The sequence below is a fragment of the Rhinopithecus bieti genome, unplaced genomic scaffold (assembly GCF_001698545.2).
Source record: "Rhinopithecus bieti isolate Rb0 unplaced genomic scaffold, ASM169854v2 scaffold_10181, whole genome shotgun sequence".
NCBI lineage: Eukaryota > Metazoa > Chordata > Mammalia > Primates > Cercopithecidae > Rhinopithecus > Rhinopithecus bieti.
The window spans coordinates 1,352,993-1,379,680 of NW_016806624.1; the positions used below are offsets into that span (position 1 = coordinate 1,352,993).

Genomic DNA, 26,688 nt, shown 5'->3' on the forward strand with positions numbered 1-26,688 from the left:
TCATCAAAGTGAACAGATAACAACTGTGTGCTCTCTTATATGTAAATTATGTCTCAATTTTAAAAAAGTTTTTTTTAAAAGCCTACCTGACACAGGAAATAACAATGAATTTACAAAATATTAACTAAAATGTATTCACCGATGAAAGACCTATAATTAAAAACGGGATGAATTTTTTCACAAAGTTGTTCATGTTAAATTATGTGACATCCTCATGATAGAATATTATATAACCATCAAAAGAGATGTTGCAAAAGAATATTTAATAATGTGAAAATGTTGATAGTATACTGAAAAGACAGAAAGGGAGAAAAGGAGGTATGGCATGATTCTATTCTTGGGAAAAGCATCTATATATTAATGTATGAGAGGGTAGACAAAAACAATGATGATTATCTGTGGGATATGAATCTACCTGTGATTTTTTCTTTCTTTGAAAATGTTTTACATATTGAACAATATATATAAACACAAATTAGGTATTTGAAAAAATCACTATGATAATTATTTTAATTTCATTTAATAACTTCTTAAAATAAAGTGACCCTGTTTAAAACTACCTTTAAGGAAATACAAACAACTATGTAGAAATTATGCATCTTCTTTCACAAAGCTTCACCTGAAATACTACTACTGGGGTTTTTGTATCCTGCTTTTCAGATATGGTTACAGTATCAGAATGCTTATTTATAATTTCTTGGTTGCCAGTGTATAATGGCAACTTTCTTTGCACTGGCTTTGTTGCCATATGTAACAACTATGGTAAAATGACTTTTTTACTACATTATGCTAATCCCAAGGACCTTTGCTCCTTAAACTTTCTTTCCAATAGAAATAAATAACTTATGCATGCATAGTTTTTCTCTGTTCCAAGATGCTCTTGTCAGCTATAAAAAGATTCTGGAGACAGTCCAGAATCCATGACTATATATTCCCAACATAGAAAAGGTAATCTTGTCCACTCTCCTCCTCTTTCTCTATGAATGCTAAATTTATATTAGCTAAAGTCTGCCAGCCTCAGCATTTTGTAATCTGGATTCAGCTAAAGAACATTTTTTTTTTTTTAAACAAGGCTACACTTTTCTCCTTTTCTTAACAGCTTATAAAATAGAACCATCTAGCACTACTAGCAAATTTATTGAATATGCCTACATTCCCTCTAGGTCTGTTAACTGAAGTAAATTAACATTTGCCTTCTTTTCAAATATTACTTTGAGGTTATTAGATCAAGAGGACTGTATAACATTTTGACAATTTAATTTAGAATGTTTAGTTTGTGCTGCTTGAGTAGTATGTCAAGCCTTACCAATACTACCCTAGTACCATGCATCCCCACTTCCCTCTCTCACACCTACTATTTCCTGAGCACTCTCTAAGGGTCAGGCACTATACTGAGTGCTTTCCATGAATTATCTCATTTAATTATAATAATAACTCTGAGGTAGGTATTGTTATTTCTACTTTACTGGTGAAGAAATTGAGGCTTAGAAGTTAGGCTGCTTGCTTAGGTCACTGAGCAGGGATTTGAACCCAGGTATTCTGATTAGACAGCCCACTGTATAATTAGGTAATAATTCAATGTGTGGAATTACAGAGTAGGTTTTGGTTTCAGAACTCTCAGTGGAACAAAATAATGATTGTTTTCGAGTAACTGCACCTCCATGGAATATACCTCCATGATGGTACATTTCTTTAAAAGTGTAGAAAGTATTCCAAAGATGAGAATGAGTGATATATGCTGTAACTAGCTCCAGAAGATGAATATTGTTATTTAGAATCAAAGGCCTCTGAAAGTCAAGTTAAATTTTTTCTTCCTTGTCCCAGTGATTAGTACTTCAGGTTAGAATCACTGCTGGTAGAAGCTGGTATTCTGGAAACAGCATGGACTCACTGGTGTGACAAACAGTCCCACCATTTATTGCCATAGGATCTTGGGCAGATAACCTAATTTTTTTGAACTACAGAGTTCCTCATTTATCACATGGAAGTAGTGCTAATTATCTGAAGGATCTGTGAGAAACAAATCTGCGACAGCTAGTCCCTAAGCCATGAGTCCTATGAGGCTCTTGTGAAGGTAAAATGAGAGGAGATAGGATAAAGGTCCTAGCAGTGTCTGAAATATAGCACATACAAATATTTGCTTAAAAAATGAATTGGTGGGATCTAGAGTCACCTTCATGTCCTACTACCCATAGAAGAGTTAGAGTAAAAAAGCACGAAAAGGATATATACTTACTTTAGTCAAGTATAAGTGTTTCCTATTCTGTCAGTTATTCTGTATAATCTTATTAACTAATCTGACTGATAATTGGCCACAATACCCTTAACAAGTGGTTTTAAAATAAATGAAGGGACCTCACATTAAAGTAATTCTTCAGAAATGTCAAAATAAAAAAGCTTATGAAATATACATACAATTTGGGGCAGAGCAAATTTGTTCATTTAAAACTTTTAATTGGTTTCCATTTGTTTTTATTTCATTTTAAGTATTATTTATTGTTTTTTAGAGACAGGGTCTCTGTTGCCCAGCCTAGAGTGCAGTGGCATGATCATAGCTCACTGTAATCTCAAACTCCTGGGCTCAGCTGATCCTCTGACCTCAGCTTCCTGAGTAGCTAGGATTATAGGTGCACACCACCACACCTAGCTAATTTTAAAACTGTTTTGTAGAGATGGTGTCTTGCTATGTTGCCCAGGCTGGTCTCAAACTCCTGGGCTCAAGTGGTCTTCCGATCTCAGCCTCTCAAAGTGCTGGGATTACAGACGTGAGCCACAGCTCCCAGACTCCATTTGTTTTAATGTAGTGAATTGACCTAAAGACTCAAACCTGAGTTAAACAAACAATAGTAGAATTCAGAAACCTCTTTTTGGTCAGGTAAATATCTAACATGTATTGAAGGGACACTGTAGAGTACTATCCCTAAAACCCCTGCATTCCTGCCTTTGGCAGATTACTACTCACTACCTCCTACGATATTTGAACCTGAAGTTTCCTCTTAGGTAACAAAAGGATAGCAGTCCCAAGTTACATAGGAAGGATTAAATCACATCAGCAGAGTTGAGAATCCTAAGTGAATGCAAGGTTTCTTGCCAATGACTGTGAAAGCAGTTCATAATTTACGCCCAATATCTGTTTCTAAGCAGAAACGTTCTTCCTTACAATGATATCTTATCTCACTTGGGATATTATACTATAATAAATCAATGGGAATGAGTGTCATGTCTAACTTTACTCCACATCCCACACCTCACACGTTATTTCCATTAAAAACATTTATTAAATAAATAAGGAATAGTTTTCAAAATATGCAAACTGAGTTAATCTGACCTATATGAATAAACTTAGCCCATAAATACTGTGCTACAGCATTAATGCCATTGAAAGACTTTAGTATCACTAGATAAGTATTCACAGAAAGCTTAAGGATTAATAATTACTTGCCATAGGCTCTACATGTTTTAAATGACATCTTAAGGAAAAAGAAGCATGTTGTTTAGAGTTACTAATTGATAAAGTAGGGTAAGGGTATGACAGCAGTTTAATAAGTACAAAAGGCTCAGTATCTGGACTGTAAGAAAACAGATAATACAATTTAGTTATAGGCTGGAAATTAGAGAAAAGTTTCTGAATTAAGGATGACATCTAAATAAATAAAAACTCTAGAGCTCTGATAAAGGCTATATAAAGCATAATTACAGTAACCAGTGAAAATATAACTCTCCAAAAGTTGATGAATGAATATTTGTCTTGCAGTTGATCATTCGGTTGAAATTCTTGGCAAGAAGAACAAGAGGGAGTACTTTATAACTAGTGAATAGAAAACAGATCGACTTCCTTAGAGATTATTTAGCAACAAGCTTTTATAGTAAAATACACTCTCCTTTTGACTCCATGAACTACCAGTACGGCTTTTTTTTTTTTTCTCTCAGATTAACTGAGCCAAATACCTTTTATTAACTTGATTTAAGCATCAGGTACTATCCTATTATGCACCATCTGTCAGCTGGGGATCTTTTTACCCCTCCACAGCCCATAGAAAGCTAAATCTCTCCAAAGAATTTCTGCTAATTGTCAGCATGTTTCATGATCATCAGGCCTCCTCTGCCTCTTGTGCTCTAGTTTCCTCTGGCCTACACCATGCAAAAATAATTTGAATCTCTGGCATCCTGAGTCTCTAACCAAACACCACCCACAAGAGCACAACTTTACTGAAGGGTGTTAAGACATCCTGGAGATAGGTCATATCAGCTACTGCACCTCTCAACACCAATCCCTCCCTTTCTTCTTATCTCAAGATAGCAGTTTGGTGATCACCTTTTGTGATTTGAGGATGCTCCTAAGGTACTGTTCTTCAACTTCTCTCTGGTGAACCATATCAAGGCACAGTATTTTCCCCAAGATATACATTATTCTCTCTAATAGCAATCAATTCATTGCCAACTATTAAGAAATCTTTTTTTTTAAAGAAAAAAAATCATTCATGCTGAGAATTATTCAGTACCATCTAAATTTTTGTTTTTTAAAAAAGGATCTTAACAGCTAGAACCTGAAAGAAATGAGATAGCCTACTACATGAAATAATTTGGCATAAGCCAGTTTGAGACAACTCACTAGTTACGCAGAAATCTTACAAGAGGAAAAGCAGAACAGTGCATATGTGAGACTCTCCAAAGGGGTTTGGAAAAATGGTAGTATTGATAAACAACTGTGAGAAGCTGTGGCCCCAAGAGAATGGGATAAAACCCTGCTGCTTTTCCCCCTTTCTTTTCTACCCCAGCATGGCTCTGAATGAGGGCACAGTTGCAAAAAGTGCAGGGTAGAACAGTGTAACTAAAGATCCAACACTCTGGCTGGAGGAAGAAAGGCGGAGGCCCACAATAGTAGAAGGTATTGAGGAGACTGTAAAGGGAAAAGGTACCCCATAAAGTCAGTGCATGTGTCGATCCAATGCTAAATTGCATATCAAAGACTCTGAGAACTTAAATAAAAGATAGTCTAGGCTGGGCATGGTGGCTCATGCCTGTAATCCCAGCACTTTGGGGGGGGATGAGGCAGGGGGATCACCTGAGGTCGGGAGTTCGAGACCAGCCTGACCAACATGGAGAAACCCCATCACTACTAAAAAATACAAAATTAGCCATGCGTGGTGGCGCATGCCTGTAATCCCAGCTACTCAGGAGGCTGAGGCAGGAGAATCGCTTGAACCTGGGAGGTGGAGGTTGCAGTGAGCCAAGATTGCACCATTGCACTACAACCTGGGCAACAAGAGCAAAACTCTATCTCAAAAAAAAAAAAAAAAATAAAATGAAAAATAAAAAGGTCTAACAGCCAGGTCCCAGACTGGACAGTGGGTGGCATATACATGGGACAGATACAAATAGTAATGCAAAGGCATTGAGAATAAGACTAAGATTGAAACTAAATCCCATAGAAGGGTGATCAGAACTTGTGTCCTGAGCCCAAATGGCTTGTCTGCTATATAACATAACATTTTTCATAGGATTTAAATCCTATGAATATAAATCATAGGATTTAACCCAGAGACTCATAATATTTAAAATGTTTAGGATACAATAAAAAAATTACTTGGCATAAGAGAATCATAAAAATCTTAACTTGCATGGGAAAAGACAATCAACAGATACTAATACTGAGATGACAGGCACTGGAATTATTTGACAGAGACTTTTAAACAGTTATTGTAAAAAAGCTGAAAGAAGAGCAAACACTGTTGAAATAAATGAGAAGATAGAAAGCTTCAACATAAAAATAAATACAAATAAAAGTTTTAGAACTGAAAAATACAACAATCAAAATTTAAAACCCACTGCAAGGGCTCAGTAGCAGAATGGAGGTGACAGAGAACAGCAAAGGTCTAAAATTCATGTCACTAGAGTCCTAGAATAGAGAAGAAGGGGTGTGTTGAGGATAAAATAATTTAAGAAATGATGTCTAAAAACTTCCCAAATTTAGTGAAAGACACAAACCTACAGATTCAAGAGGCATAGCCAACATCACACATAGTAAACCCAAAGGAATTGATACCTACTCATGCAAATCAAATTAGCAAGAACAAAAGATGAAAAAATTGTAGAGAAAAATAATGATTATTTATAAGGAAACAACAATTTGAATGAGTGAAGATTTTCCAAAAGAAACCATGCAGAACAGAATTTGGTGGAACAAACATCTTTAAAGTGATGAAAGAAATGAACTGTTGACCCATAATTCTATATTCAGTGAAAATATCCCTCAGAAATGCAGGTTAAATAATGACACTCTAAAATGAAGGAAAACTAAAATAATCTGTGACCAGCAGATCTGCTCTAAAATCATTATTCAAGGAAGTTCTTTAGCTAGAAGAGAAATAATACCAGAAGGAAACCTGACATATGAATAAAGAAAGAGTAACATGAATGGTAAATACCTGGGTAAATATAACAGAGTCTTCTCTTGTTGAGTTCCTTAAAATGTGTTTGACAGCTGAGAGCAAAAATTATTAACATTTTCCTGAGGGGATTCTCAATGTATGTAGATGTGATACATAAATTGGCTAGAATACAAAGGGAAGAGGTAAAGGGACCTACATACATATAAGAATTCTATATTCCTATTGAAGTAATAAAATATTAACTCTAAATAAACTATGAAAAGTTAAAAAAGTACATTGCAATTCCTATATCAATCAGTGAAACAAAACACTATTCAAAGAGATACTGTCAAAAACACAATAGATAAATTAAATGGAAATGCTAAAAAATGCTCAAATAATCCAAAAGAATGCCAAAAAAAAGGAAACTGAAGAATAAAAAACAAATGGAGGGCACTTCTGGTTTCACCTCTAACATGTAAAGAGCTTGAAAGTCATCAGTTCATCCTTGCAACAAGAAAAAAGCTAAATAAACTGGAAAAAAATGATTTTTGTTTAGATGCATTAGAGGGTTGAGGTCACAGGGTAAAGTGCCACCTCCAAATCTGGAAATACAGGCAACTACAGAGAATCTTTTTCCAGATCAGCTTACCTGGAACAAATGCTACTGGAGCCATAAACTGGTAGGAACGCTTAAGTGGTAATTTTGATGAATTGCAGGAAGCTGTGTGTGGATTAGCATGAGAGTAAGAAACTCCTGGGGGCCCAGTCTGAGGGGGCTCTGATAAAACAAAAGCACCAGGTCTAGATGGGTTCATTGATGAATTTTACTGAACATTTAAGAAAGAAATTATACCAGTTCTTTGCAATCTCTTCTAGAAGACAGAAGCAGAGGGAACACTTTCTAACTTACTCTATGAAGCCAGCATTATCCTAATACAAAAACCAAACAAAGGGATTAGAAGAAGAGAAAGCCACAAACAGATATCCTTTAAGAGCATAGATGCAAATATCCTCAACAAAATATCAAAAAATCGAACCCAACAATGTATAAAAAGAATTATATACCATGACCAAGTGGGATTTATCCCAGGTACACAACAAAGCTGGTTCAACACACTGGTAAGGATGTGGAGTAATAGAAGTTCTTATTTGTTGCTGGTGGGAATGTAAAATGGTAGAGGCACTTTGGAAGACAGGCAGTTTCTTACAAAACTAAATGTATCCTTACAATCCAGTATTTGCTTTTTGATATCTACTCAAATGAGCTGAAAACTTATGTTCATACAAAAACCTTTATACATATGTTTACTGTAGCTTTATTCATAATTGCCCTAACTTGGAAACAACAAAGACACCCTTCAGTAGGTGAATGGATAAACTGTGGTACACACATACAATGGAATGTTATTCAGTGCTAAGAAGGAATGAGCTATCCAGCCACGAAAAGACATGGAGAAATCTTAAATGCTTATTATTAAGTGAAAGAGACCAATTTGAAAAGGCTACATACTATATGGTTCCAGCTATATGACATTCTGGAAAAGGCAAAACTATGGGTACAGAAAAATAGGATTTAGTGGGAAGAGAGGAATAAATAGGTGGAGTACAAAGGATTTTTAGGGCAGTGAAACTACACTGATACTATAATTGTAGACATGTGTCACTACACTGCACATTTGTAAAAACCCACAGAACATATGACACCAAGAGTGAACCCTAATATAAACTATGGGATTTGGGTGATGATGTGTGAATGCAGGTTCACTGATTGTAACAAATATACCAGTCTGATGGGACAGGTTGATAATGGGGATGGCTATGTGTGTGTGTGTGTATGGGCAGAGGGTATATGGGAACTCTGCTTTCGCTCTATTTTGCTGTGAACCTAAAACTGCTCTAAAAAAATAAAGTATATTTTTAAAAAAACCTAAAATGGAAATCTCAATTTGGATGGTTTCACTGGCAAATTCTATCAAGTACTTAAAGAATAACACCAATTCTAAATAATCTTTTTTTTCCCCAAAATAGAAGCACAGGAAACATTTCCCAGCTCATTTTAAAAGCCCAGCATTATTCTGATGCCTAAATAAGACAAAAATAGCAGAAGAAAGCTACAGACCACTATCCCTAATGAAGACAGACACAAACATCCACAAGAAAATACTGAATCCAACAAGTTGAATCCAACAATGTATAAAAAAGAATAATATACCACAACCAAGTGGGGTTTATTACGGGAATCCAAGGCTAGTTTAAGATTAAAAAAAGAAAATCAACCAATGTAATCTGCCCTATTAACAATCAAAGAAAAACCACATGATCATATCAGTTAGTATAGAAAAATGTTGGACAAAATTCAACATCGTTCATGTTAAAAACTCTCAGAAAACTAGAAGTAGAAGGGAACTTTCTCGAACTGACTGTATTAGTCCATTCTCACACTGCTATGAAGAAATATCCTAGACTGGACAATTTATAAAGGAAAGACATTTAATTGACTCACAGTTCCACATGGCTGGGGAGGCCTCAGGAAACTTACAATCATGTTGAAAGGGGAAGCAAACACGTCCTTTATGTGGTGGCAGGAGAGAGAAATGCAAGCAGAAGAAATGCCAGCCACTTATAAAACCATCAGATCTTCTGAGACTCATTATCATGAGAACAGCATGGGGGAACCATCCCAATGATCCAATCACCTCCACCTGGTCCTGCCCTTGATTTTGGGCCTATTATGAACCAGGCACTGGATACAGTACTATAAGGACCAAAAAGCAGATAAATTATTTAACTTCACTGTGCCTCAGTTCTTTCATGGGTAAATAAAGATAATTAATACCTATCCCATAAAGTCAAGTGCATGTGAAGCACTTAGAATCAGTAGGACATTATTTTGTGAATTGAAGAGGCTAGGCACAAATATAAGAATGAAGAAAACTAAAGGCCGGGCGTGATAGCTCATGCCTGTAATCCCAGCACTTTGGGAGGCTGAGTCGGGCAGATCACCTGAGGTCAGGAGTTCAACACCAGTCTGACCAACATGGTGAAACCCTATCTCTACTAAAAATACAAAAAATTAGCCGCGCATGGTGCATGCCTATGGTCCCAACTACTCGGGAGGCTGAGGCACAAGAATCACTTGAACCTGGGAGGCGCAGATCGCAGTGAACCAAGATCTCGTCAGTGGACTCCAGCCTGGGCAACAAAAGCAAAACTCTGTCTCAACAACAACAACAACAACAAAAAAAAAAAAAAAAAAAAAGGAAAAGAGTATATTTAAATACTACTTTGTGTGAGAAAAAATTTAGAAAAGTAAACAAGCACATAAAACCAAATGCCATGTCACGGACCACTTCAAAACAGTTAAAGGCCAGAAAAGGGTTGATGGGGAAATGGGACTCTGTTGTAGCAGGCCTAGGCCAGTGACAATGGGCACATTTATTTCAGAAAGTACCACATTGCTTCTACTTGAGAACAAGGATCACACACTGGGACCTGGAAAAAAGCTTCCTAGGACCTACAGATGGGGTCATAATCTGTGATTGAAAAAGGACCATCATTACATACTCAATGACCAGAGATGACTTGTCCCAATGGTTCTCAAAATGTGACTCAGGGATCCCTGTGCGCCTGCAAGGTCAAATTTATTTTTGTATGAATACTAAGACACTTGTTTGTCTATTTCATTCTTATCACCTCATGAGTGCACAGTGGAATTTTTCAGAGAATACATGAAGTGTGAGATAAAACAGAGTAAAGCAGATATGCTCCTATCATGCCAGATTTCAGAGATTTACCAAAAAAATGGAAAACAATGCTACTCATATCACTAAATTTTTTGTTTTGCAGGCATAATTTTTTTTATAAAAGTATGTTGTTTATAACATATTATTAATAGATATATTCCATATAAACAAAAGCTCTTTGGAGTTCTCAGGAATTGTTAAGATTGTAAAGCAGTGGCCCCCAACCTTTTTTGGCACCAGGACCCAGTTTCGTGGAAGACAGTTTTTCCATGAATGGGGGTGAGGGAGTATTGATTTCGGGATGAAACTGTTCTGTTTCAGACCATCAGGCATTAGAGTCTCATAATGAGCATGCAACCAAATCCCTTGCAGGTGTAGTTCACAACAGGGTTTGCGCTCCTATGAGAATCTAATGCTGCCGTTGATATGACCTTGGTGAAGCTCAGGCAGTAATGCTCACTTGCCTGCCACTTACTGCCTGCTGGGCAGCTCAGTTCCTAACAGGCCATGGACCAGTACCAGTTTGCAGACTAGGGGTCAGGGACCCCTGGTGTAAAGGGCCCAGAGACCAATAATTTGAGCTCCACTGCCTAATATTAAAGGGTGACGTTGGCTAAGTTCATTTAGCCAACTTGAGCCTTTATTATTTTCACAGTCTCCACCCTTATTGCTGTATTTGCGTTCATCTATGCTAACCTGTGCTTGGCAATGTCCTGTTTGAATGAAGTGGAAAATAACTGAAATATTCTACCAACACTTTGGGAGGCTGAAGCGGGAAGATCATTTGAGGCCAGGAGTTCGAGATCAGCCTGGGCAAAATAATGAGACACTATCTTAAAAAAAAAAAAAAAAAATAGCCAAGTGTGGTGGTGTATGCCTGTGGTCTTACCTGCTTGGGAGGCTGAGGTGGAGGATCACTTGAGCCTGGAACCTTGAGGCTGGAGTGAGCCTTGACTGAACCAGTGCACTCCAGCCTGGGCAACAGAGTGAGACTCTGTCTCAAAAAACCAAAAATTCTTTTGCTGTCATTGCACCCTTCATTCAATACATGACTAAACTATACACAAATTACAGTATGTATTACATATAAAAGGTGTTGAAAGCTTTGCTAGTATAAGCAATGAGATGAAGCTATGTTCTTTCATGGTATCTTATAATGAGGTCTGACTGGGTCTAAAAGTCAATTATCTCTTGTTTACATCTGTATTATTAAGATTTCACTGTTTTGGATACAGACAGCTGGTACTTGTTGCTTCTGCACTGTGCTAACTCCAAAGGGAAGCTTTAAAACTTCTTTAAGCCAAATCTTGGTTTTCAGAACTTCAGTCTCTAGCAGATACAAACTGTCTGACTGATGGCTAAAATTGATTTTTAACACTAGCCAAAGTGCAATAATAAAACTGAAAAAAAAAAATCCATATCCAGAAGTTTTAACCCATAGGGTTATCTTGGAGAATTTTTCAGAACCAAGAACAAGACTATTTGTAGATAAGGCTCCCAAGAAGAGGAACTAAATTGAAACTTGTATAGTTTTATGAAAACAGAAGCAAACCACACTGTGTTTTATTTTTTTAAAATTTAAGAAGGCAAAGCATTTCTTCTAAAACGTTAATGTCTTTCACTAAGCTCTTTAAGGAATCTTAACTAATTCTTGAGATTCTAATAGCCCTAAGACAAGTCTTAAATTATATTTACTTCAGGGTACAAATTAGAATGATATTTTGTGATAGCCATTTGAAAATATTTAGCAGAAGTCAACATGTATACTCACTGAGAAGCAATTCCAGTTTTAGAAATTTATCCTAAGAAAATGGCAATGACATAGAAACAAGGATGTTACAGCATTGTTTATATATCCAACAACATGGTCAAGTAAATTTGTGGTTCACCATATAATGGAATATGACGGTCATAATACAAAAGATAAAAATTACATCATAAAATTATATATGATAAGGAGAAGTAGTCACTGCATATTGCTGAGGGAAAAAAGCAAGTTATAAAGCTTGCTATACGTACTATACGATCTCATTTCTGTTTAAAATATGTATGTGCATAGAAATACCTGGACAGACACAAATTAATATGTATAAAAATATACTTTTACATATTTGGTATAATAGCATAAATACATACATTGATATGTATAAATCAACAGTATTTATCTTTGAGTTTGGGATCATAGGTAATTTTCATTTACCTTTTTTGAGCATGTTTGCATTCTGATTTTTCCACAGTGAACATCTTTCATCTTTTTTTTTTTTTGAGATGGAGTCTTGGTCTGCAAACCAGGCTGGAGTGCAGTGGCACAATCTTGGCTCACTGCAACCACCGTCTCTCGGGTTCAAGTGATTCTTGTGCCTCAGTCTCCTGAGTAGCTGGGACTACAAGCACGCGTCACCATGCCCGGCAAATTTTGTATTTTAGTAGTTTTGCAATGTTTTGCAAGTAGGTTTTGAAATGTTGGCCAGGCTGGTCTCAAACTCTTGACCTCAGGTGATCCACCGGCCTTGGCCTCCCAAAGTGCTGGGATTACAGGTGTAAGCCACCATGCCTGGCCACAGTGAACATCTTTTAATTATATAATAATCAGTAAAATATTTACTTGAGGCAACCATGCAATTGTTGGTATTTTTCAAATTTTTATAATGTGTGTACTATGGAAGAAAGTGACGGAGGGGAGAGAAAGAAGAAGAGAAAGAGGGAAGAAGGCAGACAGACCATTATATTGTTTATTATTTTGTCTTGTATATGTGCTATAATGTTTTAAGTTAATCTCATATTTAACAATCTGGAAATAAATTTTCAATGAAACATAGTAGTGAAGAGTTAATGCCCATAAGATTGAAGCCATTCACATAGATTGAATTTTTCTCCTCTCCTTAGAAATGCCAATTTTGTTGTGTAAGGAGCAGGTGGCTATCTTTCTCGAAACTTTTTTGGGAGCTCACCAAGCTTCATCTAACCAAACCCAATCTGGCATATGGACTTCATCCATATGGTCATATGAATCCCTGGGCAAGTTCCTCCTGCCATGTGTCTAATCGGTTTCATAAAATCCATGCTCGAAGAAGGGTTCCATAGCTACATGAGTCTGTGATACTGTGGGACTAAGGAATGTAGTGACAAAGAGACCACTCTACCTGCTAAACTGGAATCTATCTAGTACCATCACTATTACCAAATATTGGCAGTACATATCTGAACAAAGGAGGAATCCTAGTAATTCTGAGTGAAAAATTTCTATCATGCATTTCAGTGTAGATCTACTAATAACACTTCTTTAAATGCCTTGTTAGACAGTGAAATCTGGGAATAATTTTCAAACACCATATGCACTGTTTACAATAGAATCATATTTCTTTTCTTTCTCTCCCTCTCCTACTTTTTTTTTTTTTTTTTTTTGCATAAAAAGTATAATGCTGCTGAATGGTACCCAAATGTCTGTTGCATACCATGCCAATACAGCAGCTCAGCCAAAAATGCGAATAGAATAGTTTGCCAAGTAAAAGAAAACATAACAAATTGGTAATGGTTTCTATCTTGACAGAAAATGAAAATGATCCCTCAATGTGTGGCCACTCATGCGGACACATAAAAATGTCTTAGAAGCAATCATTTTACCTCAGATAACAGACCCTGACAGTGTAGTACAGCACACTGGCTGACTTTCACTTCTCAGAAAAGCGGCAACCGTGACCTACAAAATAGTCTGGGAACCATGTAATTTATGCATAACACACATGCACATGCTATGCACTCATAATATTTGTTATAAATCATTCTGAATATAAGACTCCTTTCCTGAGAACAATATACTTTATGAGAGAGGATCTAAATCACTAGAGACTTGAGAAAGCTAAACTGAACAGAAATGATGTTGTTGCTAATCAGGTTACAAAATCCAAAGGTCTAAATTGCAATAAAAAGGCATTACATAAGGGTCCTATATATGCTATCTGATTCTGCATAGTGCCTTGAACATGAAAGGTATTTTTGTTAGATGTTAGATAAAACAAATACCAAAAAAATTCTGGAGGTGCATAGTGTACAGCTCTGCCATTCTGCTTTGGAAACTGTAATTGAAAGCAGAAATGAACCTCCTGAAGACCTGCTAATGGTTCCTTTAACTTGTTCCCCATCTCTTCACCATTTATTTTCTCCCAATGGAGAATTAGCCAACATCATTGACCAGTGATTTTTTTCCCCATGTCCAGTGAAGTTTCCCCATTTTAAACTTTCTAATGAGAATGTTAGACAGAAAATTGATTGTATAATCAAATAACATGAAAAACAGGAATGGCACTTTTAAAAATACATCATTGGTATCTGAAGCTAATGAGGAATTCAAAATGAGAGAATACTGAACCAAGGGGCTAGGAAGAACCTTGAGAAGTTAAATGGTCTTGCCAAGTTGAAAGTAAATTTGAATCCTGTGGCTTATGAGTTTCAAATGAATCTTCTGGGGTTTGAATTTGTTGGTGACTTTCCTGTTCAATAAAAAAGGACTTAAATGGCTTATAAAAAGTTTAAAAAAACTTATTGGGCATCAAACTGCTCTTACAAAACACCATCTTGATGAGTTAAGTGTAAATGAATCAGAAACACATGGGTCATATTTCCTTTAAAATGCATATGGATTCAAAATAAAGGGAAGAGGACTTGGCAAAATATTTTTTGTGTGGTGGCTGAACCCAAAACACTTGAAAGAGATTTTGAGACATTCAAGGAATCTCCTTACCCCACACCCCCCCAAAAAAAAACAAGAACCCAAAACAAAACTAAACTAAACCTGTCCAGTCATATAAAACAAAAAGTTCTACACAATGTGCATTTATCTCTATGGGTCAATCAACATCCACTGAGCCTTTGCCTTTGGCACCAAACTATGGAAGAAGACAGCTTCTGCCTTCAAGCAACTTTGAATTTTGGTATAAACAAATCTATGTAAGTAATAGAAACCTATTAAAAGATATCCAGGATCTTACAAAAACTGGCATGGTAACCTGCATCATATGAAAACTATAAATTAATTGAGAAATAGACAAGTGCTTTCAGGGTCCTAGGTTAGATAGGATTCATTCCATTCAAATCATCATGCCCTCAGCCCTTTTGATTAAAGTTATATACAGTTGCAGAGTCTTACGTGTTTGAATGTTTTCTTAATTTAAGTGTTTTTATGTCTTTTTAAATGTGTGTTCCAGCCCTCCTTCCTCCACCCTCTAGATTTGTGAGTGCTCAACAAATCTTGCTGACTGGTTTCCTGGAGGATGGGAATGTTGAACGGAGTTTTGAAACAGGAGAGATGCTGTTTGGCAGAGAGAACTGAGGCTATGATTCTGGGTTGGGGTAATGGCACATGTGATGGTTCAGAGGCTCCAGAGGGTGAGTCATGTGTAGGGGGTGATACATTGGCTTGCTTGCAGCAATGTGACTGAGCCAGGGTGTAGTGGGAGGTGGAGGCAGTAAGGTGTGGGGAGGCCTAATACACTGCATGTGAAGTCAACTTGAGGACAGAGGGGTGTGATAAAGAAAAACACAATTTTTATTCCTTTTTTTTTTTTTGCCAGTATAGGATAAAGTTCTAAGCAAAGGACATGTACATGTCATTACTTTATTTCTTATCAGTGTCTTAAAAAGCTGAAAACTATCCAAAGATAAAAATAAAATTAACTTGTATGAGTTGCTAGGATCCTGTAGGTCATAACTTTGAAGAGGAAGTTAGTAGGATTATGAAATAGATTACTGAGTCCTAAAATGTTTGTGGGAAAATGTAAGAAATTATTGATTTATTATCTTCTAAGGTTGTTTTTGAGTTGTTTAATGTGAGTCTCATCTTTTCCACAATATTAGAAAGTTACTCAGAGCTGGGATAGTGTCATATATTTGTTGTGCATTTTTTTACTGGCTAGCCCAATGCTGGACACATCAAGTGCTCAATAAACGCTTGTTTCTTCAGTGCTTGGTGCGTTTATTTATGTTACTTTATATTGAACTGAAATAAAGTCAAAAGTTGCCAAGGTCCTATAATGGTGATAGTAAAGTCTGAAAACAAAAGGATGATATAGTGAAAATGTACCAGTAGGGTCTCTGCTCTGAGCCTACTTGTTCATGGTTAATATACAAAAATCAAAGCCCTTACCATCCTTCATCATCTTCTACTTCTGCTTCAGGAATGTCATTTTCAGGCGTTTCAGCAATTGCTTGAGTAAGTTTAGATTTAAACTGGTTCAGCAGTGCAAGGGTCTGAAATAACAATTAGACTGCTAAGTTTTCTGATAAAGATAAATATAATTTTAAAAGAGATGTTTAAGTTTGTTAGAAAAGGAAATATCCTACTTGGATGTAAAACAAAATGCTTGATTTTGAACAAAAAGAACAAAACTACCTTTAGGCTGCAATAGTGACATTAATAAACCTTGACATTAATAAACCTTGATAGTTTGGATTTGCACTCACATTTCCCCTCAGAGGTAGGTGACTATTTTCTGATTTGGGAAACAAAAGTTTGCTTATGTAGAAGACAGAAGACCCAACTTTTAAAAATACATATTTGGCCTGGTGCATTGGTTCATGTCCCAGCACTCTGGGAGGCCAAAGTGGGAGGATCTTTTGAGCCCAAGAGTTCAAGACCTCAAGACCAGTAGGGGTAATGTAGTGAAACTCCATCACTACAAAATGAAAAGAAAAAAAGTCAGATGTGGTGGTGTGCATCTGTAGTCCCAGTTACTCTGAAGCCTGAGGCAGGAGGATCACTTGAGCCTAGGAGTTTCAGGCTGTAGTGACCTATGATTGTGCCACTGCACTCCAGCGTGGGTAACAGAGTAAGACTCTTGTCTCTAAATAAATACATAAAATAAAATAAAATAAAACATTTATGCTCATTTATAGTTAAGGTTTTAGTGTCTATAAGAAAGAAAGGTAATTCATTAAGTTATGTGAAATCAAAAATAAAAAAACAAATAGTATTGTTTATTTGACACATTTCCAAAAATATAAAATATCGATATTGAGAAGGTAGAATGAACATATTAACTGTTGGAAAATGGGTAAATTGGAATATCTTTAGAAAGCTGTTGATATGTATTGGAAACTTTAAGATGATCATTCCCCTTGACTGAGTAATTCCAATCCTGGGATGATAGAAAAATAATGTGAAACAGAGAAAATGGCTTAAGCACAAGATGTGCACTGCAGCATTATTCATACAAATGGAAAAATGAAAACCTATTAAATGTCTATCAATAAGAAACTAGATAAATTTAGTAGAAAGCAATAAATACGCTATTTAAAATTTTATTTTATTTCTTATTTTATTTTTTTGAGACAGAGTCTTGCTGTGAGGCCCAGGCTGGAGTACAATGGTGCGATCTTGGCTCACTGCAACCTCCGTCGCCCAGGTTCAAGCCATTCTCCTGCCCCAGACTCCTGAGTAGCTGGGACTACAGGCACTTGCCACCATGCCCAGCTAATTTTTTGTATTTTTAGTAGAGACGCGGTTTCATCATATTGGCCAGGCTGGTCTCCAACTCCTGACCTCAAGTGATCCACACGCCTCAGCCTCCCAAAGTGTTGCGATTTCAAGTGTGAGCCACCGTGCCCGGCCTAAATATGCTATTGTTATTAAAAATTATAAATATGCTATTGTTATTAAAAATTATATACATGAAACATTGCATTCTATTGTTAAGTGAAAGATGAACACAAATATTGTGTTGAGTATATTTTTTTAAAAAATGTGTGTGTATAGGGGGAACATTACTGTGAATTCTTGTTTGCCTCCTATGTGCTCCATGAGCAAGAAGAAGCAAGTGGCTATAAATTTGTAATCACACTATCTCCTGGATCTTAACAGTCTACTCCAGAATTTGAGCAGACAACAGAAGCTAGAAAAAGGTTTTTCTACTTGACAGATTTACAGAGTACATCATTGTGAAATGGATAAAATACTACCTGTCCGAGAAATCAAGGGCCTAATCAAGATTTTGGTATGTTGAATTCAATATAGAAATCCTCACATTTTGTAAGGAAAAAGATGTGTGACAGTTCAACATGTGAATAACTGGTATATTAAAGAGTCACAATATATTCCTAAGCTCCAGAATTTATCTAGAGAGTATCAATAAGATCACAGTTCATGAAAAAGTTAAGTAGGTCTGGGCAGTCTAGAACCCAAGCTTAATAAAGACAAATGGTGCCAAAATAACTGCAAGAAAAAGGTGGTTGGTTATTGCTTAAAAAAATGATGGTAAAAAGCATCTTCTACTTTTCTGCAAAATTTAATGCCCACATAGACAACAGCTAAAAATACATACATTATCATGGTTACTGAATGAGATGAGTTTTGGGGAAAATTTGTAAGTTCCTATAGAATATCATTATAGGCATTCTGAGGGCTGCTGAGTATGTTAGCATTTAGATATTTTATGTTTTTAGAGATTATAGAATTAAGCTCTTCAAACAATGTTAACAGATAAAGCATCCCTTGTTTTAAAACTTATTCATTAAAATACTCCATTGTTTACTCTTATTGTATTTGCTTATTAATAAGAAAACAGATTATTGTAAAATATTGAAAATAGAAGTAAAATAACTATTATCCCACCACTCAGAATAACCACTGTTAACATTTTGGTAAATATACTTCAAGGTAGTATGTGTGTGTATGTGTATGTGTTTATATATCTGTATCTATATCTACTATTGCATAAATATATCTCTCCATATGCCTATTTTTTTTTTTTTTTTTTTGAGACGGAGTCTTGCTCTGTCGCCCAGGCTGGAGTGCAGTGGCCGGATCTCAGCTCACTGCAAGCTCTGCCTCCCGGGTTTATGCCATTCTCCTGCCTCAGCCTCCTGAGTAGCTGGGACTATAGGCGCCCGCCACCTCGCCCGGCTAGTTTTTTGTATTTTTTTTAGTAGAGACGGGGTTTCACCGTGTTAGCCAGGGTGGTCTCGATCTCCTGACCTCGTGATCCGCCCGTCTCGGCCTCCCAAAGTGCTGGGATTACAGGCTTGAGCCACTGCGCCCGGCCGCCTATCTCCATTTCTATCTATTTAATCTATATGATATGGTTTGGCTGTGTCGCCACCCAAATCTCAACTTGAATTGTATCTCCCAGAATTCCCATGTGTTATGGGAGGGACCCAGTGGGAGGTAACTGAATCATGGGGGCCTGTCTTTCCCATGCTATTCTCGTGATAGTGAATAAGTCTCACAATATCTGATGGGTTTATAAGGGGTTTCCACCTTTTCTTCTTCCTCATTCTCTCTTGCCACTGCCATGTAAAAACTGCCTTTCACCCTCTGCCATGATTGTGAGACCTCCTCAGCCAGGTGGAACTGTAAGTCATTTAAACCTCCTTTTCTTCCCAGTTTTGGTTATGTCTTTATCAGCAGTGTGAAAATGGACTAATACACCATAGCTTAAAAGTAAACGCTATCTTTTTTTTTTTTTTTCTTTAAGAGATAGAGTCTCACTCTGTCACCCAGGCTGGAGTGCAGTGGTGCAATCGTGGCTCACTAGAGCGTCAACCTACTGGGCTCAAGCGATCCTCCTGCCTCAGCCTCCCAAGTAGCTGGGACCACAGATGCACACCACCATGCCCAATTATGATTTTTTTTTTTTTTTCTGTAGAGATGGGGGTCTCCCTAGGTTGCCTAGGCTGGTCTCAAACTCCTGGGCTCAAGGGATCCTCTCATCTTGGCCTCCCAAAGTCCTGGGATTACAAGAGTGAGTCACTATGCCTGGCCCTTACTAATTTTTAATGATGGACATTTGCATACTTGGAAATATCTTTTTTAAAAGCACAAAGAAAAATGAAAACAAAAAAGACTTCTAAGTGGAATGAAATTTTAAAACTTCCTAGAAAATTATACTAGACCTGGATCTTTCTCCCTGAGTTACAAGTGGCAAGGCAGTTTGTTTTTAGAGCCAATTATTGAGCTACTGGCATTTGCTCAAAGAGGGGAGACTGTGGCAAACAAAAAACATCCTCTTGGCTATTTTTAGCTTCTTCTATATTTAAGATTAGACTTTCTCCTGCTGTATTACAAAGGCAAGAGAAGATACTGGGCAGAAAAAAAATCACAAAAATAATGGGACACATTTGTTATAGTGTGAAGAAGATAGGATTTGCATGGAGGCATTTTGATTGGCATCTGCAGGGGAATTATTCAGTTATGGCTTTTCCTGAGGAATGAATGGCCAACTACTTCCAGGAAGGCTCTTTCAGCACAGTGAGAGCCTTCCCAGAATGTAGAAGCTATGCTGAAGGGGCCCAATCTTGGCACACTCTGTTTATGCATATTTAACACAAGAGTCTCCCAGCTGGGCCCTGTGCCTTTGGTCCTGTCCTGTATCCAGTCTAATCTCCATACTGCAGCCCAGTTAGAGAGATCCTCCCAAAATGAAAGTGAGATCATATCACTTCCTTCTGTCAATGGTTCCCCATGGCCTTTAGGATAAGTTCTAAACTACTTAACATGGTTTGAAAATACCTTGTACGAACTTACTTTTGCTTACCTCTTCAGCCTCATCTTTCTCCTTCTCTTATAGTTTATGTTACAGTCATATTTAATATCTTTTAGTTCTTTGCGAAGAGGTCGAAGACTTTTCATGTATGCATTGTTCCTTTTGTCTAGCCATACCCTGCCTCCACCTGGCGGTCTCCTATACAACCTTCTAAGTTCAGCTGACAAATCATTTCCTTAGGAAGGCCTTCCCAGATTCTTAAGCCATGTTAGGCCCCTCTGTTATTCATCTACATGGCTTCCTGTACCTACCGTTTCATAATGATCACCCCCTTTCACTGGTGTTACTTATTTAACTAGCTGTTTTCCCTGACAGATCAGAGAGAGCAGGGATGTGTTCATGTGTTTACTGCCAAATACAGTGATTAGTACATGGCAGGTTCTTAATCATTATTTGCTACAAGGGATTGGGTGGGGGGGAAGGAATGAATGAGTCATCCTTAGTATCTCTGGTAGTATAGTCACTATGGTTGCTATTTAGAAGACTTTGTGATTTCATGAAAACAAGTTAATAATGTACTTTTTCTTAATGAAATTAGGAAATTATCCAGACAGGTTTGGGCTTTTTAATTTACTTTTATTTTGCCTGTTTCATTTATACAACTAAAATGGCGTGTCCATATATATATAAGGCAGTTTGTTTATATCCATATATATTAATATATATGTCTATGTACATACATAGACATATATATGGCATGGCAGCACCAAAAATAAATGATTTCAGTCTGCCCTCTAACTTTTCAACATGAAGGGCTGCTTCAGAGATTTGTTTTATCAAGTGTCAAGTACTGCATGGCACATAGTGCTGACTCCCAAATTGTTGAGCTAGCTTCCTATCTCTTTTCATTCTTGATTTCTGACAACTTCTTAATATTACTACCTAAAGATTCAGGAATTACTTGTAACAAACACACTTTTATTACAATAGAAGTCAGCTAGTAGACCAAATGACTTATTTCCAGACAGTGTACAATTTCAAGCTAGGCTGACGAGTCAGCATGTGAGATGTCAGGCTGGAAGAGACTCTCTCATCATTTATAATCACCACTTCTTCATTTCACAATATTCACTACACAGAGGTTCCACCTGGGTTTCTGAAGATATGTGGCTTTATGAGGTTCCTGTGCTTACTGTGGGAGTACCAAGTTGAAACGTGGAAGTTCCAGGCTTTTTCACCACCAATGTCTGGAAAGAACTCCAGAGTTTGAATCTTTATGTGAATGGCCAATGTCCACCCTATATAAATATATTCTTTTTCATTTTTAAGAGGTAGTGCTTCTCCTGATATATAATCAAATTAGGCTTCATTTAGAAACACTTAAAACAATAAAAGACAATAAGTTCTGTATCGATTTGGGTTTTGAAGTTACCTGATCTTCCCGGGAAGTTCCCTTCTTTGACTGTTGCTTCCTCAAAGCTTCATACTTTTGCCTTTCTCTTCTGTATTCGGCAACAGCACCATCTGGAGTGGCTTCTTCCTCTAAAGAATAGTAGAATATTTTAGAATAAGCAGTAAAATAGCTCTGTGGATTCATAGCAACGTTTATGCTCCTTTTGCTGAAGAGGAGGTTGGCACTTGGGATTGGTTTTTCGCCATTTAATTTCAAAAGAAAACCTTTTGTTACACCAGCTCTGTAACTACTTCCTAAATTAGAACATGACCAATATTAATTTATGAACTGATTTTATACATATATTTACTATACACTGCACTATTGTAATTGTTCTTCTCACATGTCCTTATTTAAGTTGATTATAAAATCGTCTATCTCGCTTTTAAAATAATTAAGGTCTTCCTAAAATTCAGTAATATCATTTTACATTGTTTCCTTGCTTTAGAAGATACAACCTTTCAAATATTGGTTGATATTCCAATTACCTGCAACTTTTGTTCCCCAGTTATAACAATAACAATCTTCAATTTAATGGCATCATAGAAAATAAATACATCTAACAAATAACAGTTACCAAAAGCAGACAAAACAGTTAGCAAAAGCAGACAAAAATAATCTTTACTGAATTAGAAATTAGAAAACAAATCTATGGGTTTGATCCTGCAATAATTCTATGTGAAGATTAATTAACATCTGGGTTCATAAAACACAGTGTTCCCTCAAAAACAAACAAGCCAACAAACCCAACTAGCAACATTTTATAATACCTTACATGTATAAATATCAATGAAAATTTGTGACTAAAACACACACACACACACACACACACACACGCACACACACTCTCTTCTCTTTGGCTGGAAGACAAATGATAAGCCAGATGTAATCAACAATGCTAGTAATCTTTCTACCAAAGCTTTAGTCTGTTGGTTGTCTCTTTGTTACCTAGCTTGAGGATCATCATGAATATGCAATATATTAACAATCAGTCATTTTTGTTCAAGAGATTTTCTGGTCCAAAAAAAAAAAAAAAAAATTGAACTAAGAAACAAGTTGTCTTTTTGTGGTTACCTAATACGATTTTGGTAGAACTTGGAAGGACAGTCTGGTTTCAAAACTGACAGCTGCAAACATTAAAAACTGAGCACATTAAGGAAAAATGAACCATTAAATATAGAAATACTATCTGAGGCACACATGCCTAGTAAACACTAGTGAAAAGAGTATGCCATCACAATTGGTATACATGAAGTGATTCTTATAGTAGGTTTAAAAATTACTTTCGGCAGGGCACAGTGGCTCACGCCTGTAATCCCAGCACTTTGGGAGGCCGAGGCGGGCGGATCACGAGGTCAGGAAATGGAGACCATCCTGGCTAGCACGGTGAAACCCCGTCTCTACCAAAAAACAAACAAACAAACAAACAAAACATTAGTCGGGCTTGGTGGCAGGCGCCTGTAGTCCCAGCTACTCGGGAGGCTGAGGCAGGAGAATGGCGTGAACCCGGGAGACGGAGCTTGCAGTGAGCCAGGATCCGGCCAATACACTCCAGCCTGGGTGACAGAGCGAGACTCCATCTCAAAATAAAAGAAAATTACTATCATATTTTTCTACTGAATTGCATCTTTGAATACCTCTCTTCTTCTTATCCTACAGTAGTTAGATTTGCATTGTCCTGGGATAAAGAGCAAGCACTTTAAGAGGACTTAGAATCCCTACATGAGGCAGTTAATGCCTTCCTTTCCAGTTACATCTCTCACAACTCCTTTCCGCATCCACCTTGGTGTGCTTTCATTTGGATGATAACTAGTATTCTTAAACCCTGCTCTCTTGACCAACAATCCACCTTTGCACATGCTTTTCTTCCTTCAGGGATACTGTAAACACTTCATCTCTCCATTCTTGTTAATTCTCCTTGCTTAATTCCGGCTCCTCCTTTAGGTCTCAGCTTGGTTGGCACTTCAGGGAGCCTTTTCTGATTCCATTATTGAAGTCTGGTTTAGATGTCTCTCCTTTGAGCTTTCAAAGGACCCTTTAGCACTTATCACACTTTATGGCGATTTCCTGTTTATTCTTCTTTAAACTCACTAGACATTAAACTCCTTGAGGACAAATCATATTTCCCCAGCACTTAGGACAGTGCTTGGCAAGGGACTCAATAAATAGTCAAATAAATGAAGTAATAATGTAATTGCAGAAGGGGAAAATAAGAAGGTGTAGGCCAATTTGCCCTCTTCCCCTCGCAAGCCTCACAGTTATAGTTCGCATTTGTCATGCACCTGGAATCTCCTGTTCCACTGCATTTAGGGAGTCAATAATTATTTTCTGCCATTTCCTAGGGCAGAAGTTTGTAAAATTCTAAGGAAAATTGTGATGGGTATCCATAGAACTGTTTAATGTTTTTATGGTTAAAAAAATGCAAAAGAGAAAGGACAAGTTCTTTGCTTACATTTTCAGCTAAAAAAGATTGAAAACCTTTATTTGTGGTAAGAATTTTGCAATAAATGGAAAAGATATAGGTGAATTCTGCTATCTCATGTCATAGGTAAGTTAACCTTACAACCTTCAAAACAGATTCAGCATTGCTTATTTTAATGTGTTTCACACACATCTTCTTGAACATGGTCCCTTTTAGCAAGGACCAGCCATTTGATTTCACTTATTAGGAATGTGCAGGAAGTAGGAAAATGTTTAAAAGTGCTATAAAGAAGCCTTAAAATCAATTTTAAAAGTCAAGGATAGGTACATTTAAGTACATAATAAAGCATGGAAATTCTGTAGCTATGTTGTTTATAATACTAAATGGCTTTTTAATAACTTAGAAATAGTAGTCACCTCATTTAGGAAACTAAATGCATGAAATGATAGAATTTTTAAAAACAGCTGTATTGAGGTAGGCGTTCCATATAGTAAAATTCACTAATTTTGTATATAAAATGTGATGACTTTTGGTATTGTATAGAGCATATAACTTCCACTGCAATCAAGATCTAGAAAAGTTCCACATACCCTACAAAGTGTCCAAATGTCTCTTACAGTCGGTTTTCTTCTGGCAACACGGCATCAGCGATCTGCTTTCTGGCACCACATTTTTGCCATTACTAGAAACTCATACAAATGGGATCACACAGTATGTAATTTTTAATGTCTGGCTTATTTTGGTGAGCAACTATTGTTGAGATTCATCCACGTTCCTTTGCATAACTGAATAGTATTTCATAGCATGGATGTACTCTAATTTGTTTATTTTGAGTTGCTTACCATTTTTGGCTACTATAAATAATGCCTCTTTAAACATTTACACACACAAGTTTGTTTGTGGACATATATTTTCATTTCTCAGGGGTAAATACCTAAGAGTGTGATTGCTGAGTCAAGTGCTAAGCATATGCTTAATTGCATATGATACTGCCATACTGTTGTACAAATGGCTGCACCATTTTGGCTGCGTCATTCCTATCGCAATGTAGGAGAGTTTGAGTTGCTCCACATCTCCAAATATATCTGGTATTGTCATTTAACTGAGTATTTTAGAGAGTGTGAAATAGTATCTTGTGGTTTCTAGTGTTATTTTTCTGGTAAGTGATATTACATTTTGTATGTGCTTATTGGCCATTTATGTATCTTCTTTTGTGAACTGTTTATTCAAATCTTCTGTTAATTTTTTTGTCTTATTAATGAGTCGTAAGAGTTTTCTTGTATATTCTGGATACAAGTCCTTTGTCAAATATATATTCTGTAAATTACTTATCTCAGTCTGATTTCTCTTTTCATTTTCTTAAGCGTATCTTTCAGAGAGCAAAAGTTAAAATTAGATAAACAGCATTTTATCAATATTTAAATTTCATACATCACACTTCTTGTGTCTTATCTAAAAAATCCTCATTTGCTTCATGGTCTCAAAAGTTTTTTTCTAATGCTTTCTCTTAGTAGCATAAAATTTTAGTTTTCTGTTAAGGTATATTATTTATTTCCAGTTGATTTTTATGTATGGTGTAAGGTAAGGGTTGAGATTTTTTTTTTTCTATACAGACATCAATTGTTCCAACATTATATGTTAAAAAGGCTTTCTTACCTCCAGTGAACGACCTTGGCACCTTTGTTGAAAATCAATGGACCATATATGTATGTCTATTTCTATACCCTCTCTTCTGTTCCATTAATCTATGTCTCTCCTTGTGCCAATAGTATACTGTCTTGATTACTGCAGGTTTATAGTAAGTCTTGAATCAGTTAGTGTAAGCCTTCTAACTTTGTCTTCTTTTTCACAACTTTTTTGTGATTTTTGTTCCTTTGCCTTTCCACATAAATTTTAAAATCAGCTTGACAATTTCTTCAAATAAGTCAGCTAGGATTTTGACAGTAGCTGCATTGAATGTATAAATTAATTTGGGGAGAACTGCAATCTTAACAATAGTGAATCTATCAAAGTTTTACTGACTTAACCTGCCATGTTCAGGTCTGTAATACATCCTTTTGGTTCCAACCATCATGTACAGTCATGGTGCTGGTGTGAGATACGAGTGAGGAGTGGCTATTTACTATCATCTTTGTGACTATCTCAGGATTAGTATTTCAGAAATAGGAACGTTTTGAAACAAGTATAGAAATTGTCAAAATGACTGGCTGATATGCTAGAA

The 26,688-nt window shown here is 36.6% G+C and overlaps 1 protein-coding gene across 2 annotated transcripts in view; it reads right to left on the minus strand.

Annotated features, from left to right (window-relative positions):
• CWC27 (CWC27 spliceosome associated cyclophilin) overlaps positions 1-26,688 on the minus strand; it is a 271,511-nt gene that overhangs the window by 24,613 nt on the left and 220,210 nt on the right. For both annotated transcript variants that reach the window (XM_017877115.1, XM_017877114.1), the window contains 2 exons: positions 22,025-22,134; positions 16,260-16,363 (listed from right to left, as the gene is read on the minus strand). In XM_017877115.1, coding sequence (XP_017732604.1) covers positions 16,260-16,363; positions 22,025-22,134 — 214 coding nt within the window. The remainder of the gene's footprint in view (positions 1-16,259; positions 16,364-22,024; positions 22,135-26,688) is intronic.